At 31.7% G+C, this 11,144-nt stretch overlaps 3 protein-coding genes across 3 annotated transcripts in view; 1 reads left to right on the top strand and 2 right to left on the bottom strand.

The window, feature by feature from the left end:
• The window catches only part of LOC132177173 (methylthioribose kinase-like), a 22,562-nt gene that overhangs the window by 1,539 nt on the left and 9,879 nt on the right, over positions 1-11,144 (bottom strand). The gene's annotated exons all lie outside the window — the stretch shown is intronic.
• LOC132179324 (uncharacterized) lies at positions 1,341-2,144 on the bottom strand. Its single transcript, XM_059592029.1, has one exon. It carries the CDS (start codon positions 2,123-2,125, stop codon positions 1,445-1,447), a length of 681 nt encoding a protein of 226 aa, XP_059448012.1. The 5' UTR covers positions 2,126-2,144; the 3' UTR covers positions 1,341-1,444.
• Positions 4,972-5,883, top strand: LOC132179676 (uncharacterized). Its single transcript, XM_059592430.1, has one exon. It carries the CDS (start codon positions 4,983-4,985, stop codon positions 5,658-5,660), a length of 678 nt encoding a protein of 225 aa, XP_059448413.1. The 5' UTR covers positions 4,972-4,982; the 3' UTR covers positions 5,661-5,883.

Raw genomic sequence — 11,144 nt, 5'->3', positions numbered from 1 at the left:
GGGTTTGTGGCGGAGTTGAACAAGAAAACGAGAAGTGATTATAATGCTAACTTTTTTGTTGAATTGCTTGGAAAGTCTGTTGATCAACTCTGGAGCGACTATAAAGCCAAGTATGGAAATTAAAAAGGGCCGATTAAGAGTTCATTAATATTATTATATTTGATGTATCCTGTATCATCATATTTGATGAAATAAATAAAATATCAAAATAAATGTTTTCAGACGATTGCTTATATTATATATATATATCGTTCCTTTCCCACGCAGAGTTGGAGATTGTGCACATTTTACTGACATGAGACTACTATAAGAGCGTGTGAAATCCACTAAAATCCTTATAGTACTCCTATATAAACTTCTTCGATGCACAAAAAAATATAAAGTGGAAGCCCTCACTAGCTAAAAGATTTCGATTAATAAAATGATGCAACAAAACTTAATTTCCATCATACCAGTCTTGATAAAAATGTCATATATATCTTAGTGATTCTAACGTTGGATGGCCGGAAGCAAGTTTTGTGGTGTTACAAAGTTGATTCAAATGCTATAAAGTCATAGTTCATAAAATTTTACTAATTACAATTAATGTTTATAGGGTCAAAACGTACAGTAAAAAAAGACCAAAAAGCTTGACAGAATAACTTGTTTTAAGTTTAAGTTCAAACAAGATTTAAATCTCATGACACTGTTCATTCTCCACCACACTGTTCATGGATAAAAAGAATAAACAAAAAAATAATAATTATTGGTTTGGGAAATGAAAAAGTGGTATTAAAAAGTAAAAAATTTTGTTTTGTAGTGATTTTTTTATTTGAATAATAATAAAAAATAAATTATGTGATATAAAAAATAAATGATTTGATATAAAAGTAAAAATGTTGTTTTTAGAAAAAATGAAATAAATAGTATAATGGGTAATGAACAGTATCATGGGATTTAACAATCACCCCCTTAGATCGACTTGGCAGAATAGCTCGTCCTAAGTCAAATCGAACGCACTGCTTTGTGGGCTCTTAGCCATCCAAACAGTAAAATTGCATAAATGTCTCCTGGGTCCATCCAGAGCAGAGGTTGTTCGTATTGGTAAAGGTCAACATCTCAATCGTGGAGGCTTTATTTTGGTGGAATGACACATGTTCACCACTTAGACCACTCAAAATCATATTATATTATTATTAAAATCTTGAAGATAAAGAGTGAAAGGCACAGCGAGTAGCACTGTAGCAGCCATGGAATAAAACAAATTTTCGCACTCAGCCCATATTGATGTCTGATATCTTTGCGTTAGAAACTTATATCGATGTCTAATTTATATTTAAACAATGAAATAACCCATGACAATCATCTAAAAACATTTATTCATATAATTTATTTATTTATTTCATCAATTATCATGATGCAGGATACATTATTTATCGTATTAATATAGTTCTAACCAGCCCCTCTAATTTCCATACTTGGCTTTGTAGTCCCTCCAGAGCTGATCAACAGATTTTCCAAGTAGTTGAACAAAAAAGTTAGCATTATAACCAGTCCTCATTTTCTTGTTCAACTCAGCCACGAACCCATTTCTAAGACTATTGCAATAGTCTAGAAACCGAGCTGTAACATCGTATCCCTGGTCCCATTTATCACCTTTCCCAGGCTGCACCCAGTGGCTTGGCGCATATCCTGCCTTCAACCTCACAAAATCAGCAATTCCTTCGATCAATCCTCCAGGAGCCAACCCATTACCATTCCACTGCCAAACATGTGTCATTTCATGGTAAAGCACGCCGGTGATTTCTCTTTTCACATCACCCGAATAACTGTTGATGTATCTCGCGCTGACGTGGATCTCGTTGTTGCTAGTAAATGCAACTCCATCCCTGTCATCGATAAACAAGCTCACTTTCTGCACATTCTTTCTGTCGGCGGCATTGTTTTGCTGAAAGGTCTTCCATATGAAATCCGTGGCGGAAATCAAGGTTTGCCTACTGTAGTCAGATCCAATAACGTTGTTAAAGCGAACTCCACCGGGAGTGGTGCCGGCGGTGTTGGTGACTACGTAGTCAACTGCATTAATGCCTTCAATGGCTGCTAGGGTTAGTAGAAAAGAGAGGGAAAACATAATGTGGTGAGCCATGGTTGTGGTTGTGGTTGTACAAGACATGCAGTGGTGCTATATGATTTATATAGGAAGTAAGAACTTTAGTAACTTGCAAGGTGGTCCTCGCACTACTTACAAATTAATTATTATGGGCGTTTATCCATGACGCAAGAGAGATACGTCCTTCTTCAGTTCTCTTCTATTTTGGTTTTGTGCACGGCATCGACTTTGACCAAGACTTGGATCAGGATAAAGACTTTTGCGGTTTGCCAACCTAGCTAAGACCTATCATTGTGATAATAATAAAAATTAGTCATTGAATTTACACTTCTAAAAATAATAATAATAATAATAATTTTCACTCGATCTTATATCATTTTATTTATATGGACTAATGGAAGTATTATAATATTATAATAAATAGCATTACTTTTTTGGCTTAGAAGCCGTAAAGAAAATTCAAAAAATCTTCTGAATTTTTTTTTTCTCACCTAAGCCAAATTAGAACTCATTTTTCCTTTCTCCTTTCCTTCCCCAAAAAATTAAACTCATTTTTGCATTTACTTTTTGGGTTTTGTTATCAGAGTATCCATCTCTTTTGTGGTCAATTAGACTGTAATTCGCTTTCTCCCATTTGATTTAAAAAAAAAAAAAAAAAAAATCATATATGTCTTAATCTGGCCACCTTAATTTATGTCACCATTTAATTATTATTTGTCTTATCAAGAAAAAATGAGTTGTCGTCTTTGGTAGGTCTAGCTTGCTTCACTAGCTTCTTCCACCAAAAAGACAAAAGAAAAACCCACGTACGTTATCAGTTTAACGTCATAATCTAGACAAAATTGTCCCATACATGATATACGTGATGTAGCCTTAATTAGGGAGAGGGGAATGAAATGGAGGGATCCAATTACTTATTTTGGAGAGTATTTTTATTCAAAAATATAAAATGACAAAATTGTCTCCTTAAAAATAATTAAATAGATCCTCAAATGAAATGGAGAGGATCCAGGTCCTAACTTTTGGTCTTTTTTTTTTTTGATATGTCCATACAAGATGAAAAGGGAGATTCAAATTAGTGACTTCCACTTCATTAGGTGTGGTCTCAGTCGATTGAATTACCTCTTTGGAGACTTTTGATCCCGTGTTAGATAATGACTGATGTTTTTAATTTTAATAATTAAGGATTTGAGTCTTGGTCACGTGACTAACAGACCCTTTCGTCAATTTTTGGCTTATTTTATTTATTTAATATGGAGGCAGAATAAATATTTAATTATTCTTTTGATTTCAACAATTTTATAATTATCGCTTTAAACTTTAAAAACTCTCAATTTAATTTTATTGTTTTCTTTCATTTATTTGGATATTTAAGATTTACGACTGATATTCTAGTGAAAAGCATGCCTGCCAATATGGCAATATATCTGTTAAAGGGTTTGAATTACACTTCATCACTCTCTTCTTTTTTTAATGTAGGATTATAATATATATATATATATATATATACACACAATGTGATTTACAGGAATTTAATGCAATTTTCATTAGAAAGAAAAGAAAAAAGCACATGATTTGATTATTATACCGTCTATATATATTAATCTGAGGCTAAAATGACATTTCACTTTATTTAATGAGAGGCCAGGAATACGTAATTCCATCTAATTTCACGAAATATTGCATTAAAAAGGATGAGATTCTATTCCATTCTTTCATTTTCTTTAAGAAAACCCCCAAAAAAATCCTACCGTGTTGGCTTTTTGACTTCAACCTTTGAAAATCTTCCCATCCAAAGTAGAAAATCGCAGAAATTAAAGTCTAAAAAACCGGCCGCCGGCTCCACATGACTGTTTTTTTTCTTTACTTCACATTACTATTAAATTCATGAATGTGACAAATTCTAGAATGACAAGTAACGGTCCAGATTAACGAAATGAGCGCTAGCTGTTAGATTTTGACAAGTCAATCCTGATTGTAATCTTTTTTCTTTTTCTTTTTTTAAATATAGGGGTGGTACCGCTCTGAGTAATGTAAGAATGGGGATTATAAATTTTTTTTTTAGTTTTTTTTAACTATGATGTAATTTTTAAAATCATCAATAGATGTTTTTAAGAAGATAAATGCTAAAGGCTCAACTTTTACCTTTTTTTTAAAAAAAAAAATGGAAAATGGAAAAAATGTCCGAAGCAACCCTATCTATTTTTTGCCTTTCTTTTATTTGGTATTTTTTAAAAATAAAAAATGGTATTTTTCTTCATAATAATGACATTTTCTTAAATAGTTCAATCTGTTGGAAACTATACATTATAAAGCGGAAGTCACTAGTTTAAATTTTTCCTCCCCCTCTTATGTGGACATGCCAAATATATATATATATATCATCTCAAATTTAATAGCAATTTTAAAAATCACATCACATTTGAAAAGACTTGTATGTATCCATAATTAATAATCGCTTATAAAACTCAATCTTATTAGTAAAAAATCAATATGAATCTTAGCATTCGTAGACTTTTTATAATTCATCCATTTTATGTGAATTAATCATCTGCCTAATATGAGGTTACCCTTTGCCCTTATCTAGTGCATATGCAAGTCTTTTTTTTTTTCTTTTTTTTTTTTTTTTCTATTCAAAGTGGGGAAAGGAAAATCATATGCAATTCCTTGCATGCAATTTCCACACGGCCAGAAAGATCAACCTATAACTAATACCTCGAGAAAAAAAATTACATTTTGGAAATTTCCAATTAGTTACGCGGCTCTTACCGTAGAGTAGGACAAACGTACTCCACATTGCGTAAGGAACCTGAAATTAGGCCAACCCTATATAAATACATTGGAGCAAGAACACAATGCAAATTAAGCCTGAAAAACAGAGTTAAAAGAAACCATGGCAAACCTCAGTTTCTTCCTCTCCTCTCTTCTAGTCCTAGCAGCCCTGCATGGCACCTACGCAGTTGATTACATTGTCACGAACCGGGCGGAAACAAGCCCAGGCGGTGTCCGCTTCAATAATGAGCTGGGCGTCGACTACACTAAGGAAACGATGGCGTCCGCCACCAACTTCATCTGGAACCTCTTTCAACAAAGCAACGAGGCGGACAGAAAGAGCGTCGAGCGCGTGAGCCTCTTCGTCGATGACATGGACGGAATCGCGTACACTAGCAACAACAAAATTCACGTCGGTGCCAACTATATCGGAAACATAACGGCGGATATCAAGTGGGACTTCAATGGGGTCCTTTACCATGAAATGGTACACATATGGCAATGGAATGGTAACAATCAAGCTCCCGGAGGATTGATTGAAGGAGTTGCTGATTTTGTGAGGTTGAAGGCTGATTACGTGCCTTCTGGCTGGGTGCAGCCTGGGGGCGGGGATCGGTGGGACGAGGGCTACTCGGTGACGGCGCGGTTTCTAGACTACTGCAATGGTCTCAAGGATGGGTTTGTGGCAGAACTCAACAAAAAGATGAGAGATGGTTACACTGACAACTACTTCGTGGAGCTGCTAGGGAAGACAGTTGATCAGCTTTGGAGTGACTACAAGGCTCAATATGGAAATTAATTAGGCAGCTTAGCTATAAGCCTATAACTGATATAATTAGTATATTAGTTTTAATTAATAAGATGATCGAGATGCAGTATTAATCTATGATCATGAGAAAATAAAGACACTTGTGAAATAAATATTACTTTGATCGGTGAAATCTCTCTCCCAGAGAATATTTTACTATTAGCATCAAGTTGTATCTGTGAATTTGGAATTCAAATATATGAAGATCATTTAAGCCTGATGTGGACTTGCATGGAGTAATGTTTTAAACATTTTCAAAGGCCATTTCACGATTTGTGTTATAATAATTGTGTGCAAATTACTAGAGTAATGTTAAGGACCATTATTTTATCTTTTTTTTATCCTTCTAAGGTTAATATGGCTTTTAAAATCACTATTAAATTTTAGATGAATTATACTTGAATTTTGATCTAATGATGATTTTGAAAGTCACATCAACTTTAGAAATTAGGAGGATAAAAAAAAAAAAAAAAAAGATAAAAATATGGTCCCTGATATTACTCAAATTACTATGATATAAGCCAAAAAGTTCCCATTGTAAATATGCATTTGCTAAGGCATGCTAGAAATTAAAATATATATACGTACATCAATTTATATTATGTTCCAAGATGAGTTCGAAAAGTCATTAATGGTAGCTGTTGATATTTAAAACCTGATTGAGATTGCGTTTGAGAGCTTAAAAAGTAATTTTAGTACATAAAAAACTGTACCAAACAAAAAGCTGACGTGTTTAGTAAAAAATATATATATATATATATATATATATATATATATTTGACTTTTTACTTTAAAAATAGCCAAAATGCAATTTTGGGAAAAACTTAAAAATAAAGTTTTTGCTTAAAGTTTGTTTTGATTTTAAAACTCGATCAATTTTCAAACACAATTTCAAACATACTCTTTAATTTTCATCAAAACGAATTAGTTTTTTTATTTTTTATTATTTATAAATAAAATTCATAATGGTGAAGATTCAACACAACATTGACAGCATATAGTTACATCTGATCTGCAGGTGGTTTGATTACTTGCAATTGTAAGTTGTAAGGGCAGTGACGGCTGATGGGAACAGAAGACTGAGCTCTTCCCAAATTGTAGGGGTGCAAAGGCGGGCGGTTAAAAACCGCCCGCTAACCGCTAACCGCTATAACCGCCAACCGCCTAACCGTCTAACCGCCTAACCGCATTAACTGCTAACCGCCTAACCGCTATAACCGCCTAGCGGTTAGCGGTTAGCGGTTATTGGGTCTACTAACCGTAACCGCTAACCGCCTTTTTATATAATATATTTTTATAATTATAATTATAAAAATATTTATACATATAACATAATCAATTGATTATTAAATCACAATTTTTTTAAAAAATAATTAAATCACAATTTGAGTATTAATATATTATCACTATAATTTATATGATTATATCACATGAGATTGATCATTAAATCATTTGATTATATAATAACAAATTATACATATATAATATGACATAACTCATAAGTATACCAATTCATACTAATATAACAATTAAATATCTAGAGACTTATTTCCAATGTATGTTATAAAGTTATAAGTCTATATAAGTCTACATATGTATATGAATAATATAAATGTATAATATCAATACTAAATCACATGATTCAATGAGTACTTTATTCAAGACTTTAAGTGAATCATATTATTAATGTACAATGATGATATGATTTGTATAATATCAAATTAAGTAATTGACATTGGATTAAACAATGACCAATGTGTTACTTATAAACACAATTTAAGTATTAATGTATTATCATTATAATTTTAGTAATTTATATATTATCACTATAATTGATATGATTATATCACATGATGACTTGATCATTAAATCATATGATTATATAATAATAAATAACACATATATAATATGACATAAGTCATAAGTCATAAGTCTACAAGTTAATCATATGATTCATGTACAATGATAATCACAATTGATTCAATTGAATTAAACAATATATTACTTATAACTACAAGTCTACAATTTAATTAAAGCATTATTAGATACTTTAGGAATTTAGGATTTAGGAGTTTGAACATTACCATTTACCATTAGATATTAAGTTCCTAAGCGGGCGAAAGGCATAGTGAAAATAGTGAAATCCCTCATAAAACGTTTGATGGACCAATACAATAAGTTTAATGCTAGTGAGTCGTCTACCATTCAGGCAAATGTAGGAAGTTCAAGTGATAATTTGAATATTGGTTGTGATGTTTTGGAAGATAGCGACTACCAATTTAGGAAGATGTTTTTCCAACACGTTGAGGAAGATGATGATTTGGCATGTAAGTCGGAGTTTGATCAGTATTCATTGGATGAGTGTGAAAAAACAATAAAAGATTTAGATATTTTAGGTTGGTGGAAGGTTAATGCGTCCAAATACCCTATCCTCGCAGAGATAGCTCGTGATGTATTTGCCATTCTTATTTCCACTGTTGCTTCTGAATCCGCATTTAGCACCGGTGGACGTGTATTAGATTGTTTTAGGAGTTCATTGTCTCCACTTACCGTTGAAGCCTTGATTTGCACACACGACTGGATAAAGAACTGCCTAAGCGATGCCGAGTTGGAGGAGTTTTTGGCAGAAGTTGATGAGCTAGGTAAATGTTTATAAATTAGTTATTTGCAACTTCATTTAGTTTTCATTATTTATTAATTTATTCTAATTATTTATTCATAGATGTGACTCAACCTTCAAGTTCAAGTGCTGCTTCTTCTTTTGCCTAGAGGTTTGTTAGTAACGAAGGTTATTATTTTTTGAATTGTCATAGTATTTTAATTACAATACAATTATATTAAGCACGTTTTGATATGTATACATGCTTGTGCCTTAATATTATAACTTTTCTTCTTTTGATGTCCACAGGATTTGCTAGAGGACCAAATGAGAGGATTGATGAAGTTTTAATGTTTTATTTGTATCATTTAATGTTTTATTTGAACTTATTTTATATGCTTTGTGTTGAACTTTTTTTATATATTTATTTATATGTTGTGACAGTTGTCTGAATTCTGAAATTTTTTTTGTATGTTGTGTTGAATTTTTTTTTTTTTTAAAAAAAAAAGTTAACCGGTTATGATTTAATATTTAAGAAATTTTTTTTAAAGTACAAGTAAATGTAAATTTTGGGTCAAATATTTTGGATTTTCAATATGGGCTCTTTTTATAGCAATTGGGCCCAAGAAGATATTAAAAATACAAGAAAAAAAAATGAGGCTAAAAAAAGGCTAAAAAAAAAAAACTCAATTTTAAAAAAGCGGTTAGCGGGCGGTTATCTATTTCACTAACCGCTAACCGGCGATTAACCGCTAACCGTTAACCGCCTAGCGGTTAGCGGTTGCGGTTAGTGAAATTTACTAACCGCTAAGGCGGTTACGGTTAGCGGTTATTGCCACTAACCGCTAACCGTAACCGCCTTTGCACCCCTACCAAATTGTGCTCGTATTTCTTGACTTGTAGCAAGGGAAAAGGCCCAAAATAGTCCATATACATAGATAGTCCAGAAAAACGGCAAAGAAGAAAAGCAGAAAAGATTTTTTAATTACGCAACTGCGACCATATGTTCAATTTTGAAGGGGTGAGTATCAGTTCGGTCGGTGTCGATAGGGGCATTTTCACCTACCAATTCGTAAAAGTCAGTTAAGTCGATTAATTAAATGACTTCATACCGACAATGAATAGTTTCAACTTTTTCGGTTAATTGGTGGTTGGTTAAGTAGATTAATTGTCGGTTACAAATTTTTATGTTAAGATTTATCAATTTCTTTGTAACTACAGAATCAGTAAATAATATGTTTTTTAAATGAAAATAAAAAGTAAATTTATGGAACATGAACCAAAATGACATCCACAAATTAAATGAGTTGGACAAACACATGCAATAAAGAAAGTTACCAAATAAAATTCAAAATTTACTTGAAAAATCGACTAAGTCGGTCAACTGATAAAAAAATAAAAAATTACCACCTACCGAATCAAACCGATGTTGAAACAGTATTTTTATTCCGCCTACCGACCGCCGAAAGTCTGTTGTCGATCAATGACGATTCGGTGGCGGTCGATAAGCAGTCGGTAGGCGATAAACGGTTAATCTACCCACCCCTACATACACTACAAAAAAAAGGCAATCTTTTGACGTGGCAAACAGTATTCATTTTTTGCCACGTCAGTAAATGTTGACGTGCCAAAATTGGCACGTCAACAATTTTTTTTCTGACGTGCCAAAAGTGGCACGTCAACATTTACTGACGTGTTTAATATAATACGTTAGGATTTACTGACGTGTCAATATTTGACACGTCAGTAAATTTGAATTCAATTTTATTTTAAAACTTTTTATTTAAATAACTTAATAATTTAATATTTACTGACATGTCAAAGTTAGACACGTCAGTAAATATTGACGTGTTACTTTGACAAGTCAATAAATTATTGACGCGTCAAAGTGGCACGTCAATAATTTTTGACGTGTCAAAGTGACAAGTTAATAAATATTGACGTGGCACTTTGACACGTCAGTGAATATAATGTTTATATATATTATATATATAATATAATATAATATAATATAAACATGATATAAAAATTAAAAAATAAATAAAAAAAGATAAAAGAATTTTCGTCATAAATTCCTGACGTGCCATATTTGGCACGTCAGAATTTCTTGGTAATATATATATATATATATATATATATATTATTTTTTTTTATATCATTTTTTATTTTATATTATATATATTTCATCTAACTTTTGTTTTTTATTATGAAGGATTTTAAATGAAAATGAGACTCAAAATCTTTCCAAATCTTTATTAAATAACTCTATTGTTGCTCTTGGCCTTCCGATCCGGATTTCTTTGATTTATTATTCTCCATTCGCTTAGTATAGAAATTAAAAAAATTAAAATTTGTTTTCTGCTTTATGTCTTTTTTTTTTGCACAAAAAAACACTATTTATTTGCAGATAAAACAAAGAAAGATGAAATGAAATTGTCGTTGCATCTACTAGGTTTTCTTCTTCATGAATTCTTTCTTCCTCGTCTTTTTCTTCTTCTTTTCCTGTCAATCAATCGGACCATTTTACAAAGCTGTTTTAGTGTACAACAAACAGTTATATATAATACGGGCACGATGACAATTTGATATTTTCCTAAATATATGTCAAAACTTCAATATGAATAATGTTAATTTAATTATTTTAATCAGATTCCAAACGAACGAGGAAAATGTTATATATCCTTTAGGTTTGAACCATGCACGTTAATAAATTTTTATTTAGTATTAGATCAGTGTGGGTTAACCACATCTTACTTATTGAGTGAATTAATATCTTCATTCATCTTATTTACTCTTGTTAATAATTTTCACCATCACCTTATTATTTAGTTTGAATTTGCCAAAAAAAAAAAAAATTAGTTAATAGAAATTCTGAC

This window comes from Corylus avellana, chromosome ca4 (assembly GCF_901000735.1).
Source record: "Corylus avellana chromosome ca4, CavTom2PMs-1.0".
NCBI classification, from domain to species: Eukaryota; Viridiplantae; Streptophyta; class Magnoliopsida; order Fagales; family Betulaceae; genus Corylus; species Corylus avellana.
This window is presented reverse-complemented; position numbering and strand designations above follow the sequence as displayed.

What these genes read in the sequence shown, in the direction of transcription:
- LOC132179324 (XM_059592029.1), bottom strand. Translation starts at nt 2,125, where the DNA reads ATGGCTCACCACATTATGTTTTCCCTCTCTTTTCTACTAACCCTAGCA.
- LOC132179676 (XM_059592430.1), top strand. Translation starts at nt 4,983, where the DNA reads ATGGCAAACCTCAGTTTCTTCCTCTCCTCTCTTCTAGTCCTAGCAGCC.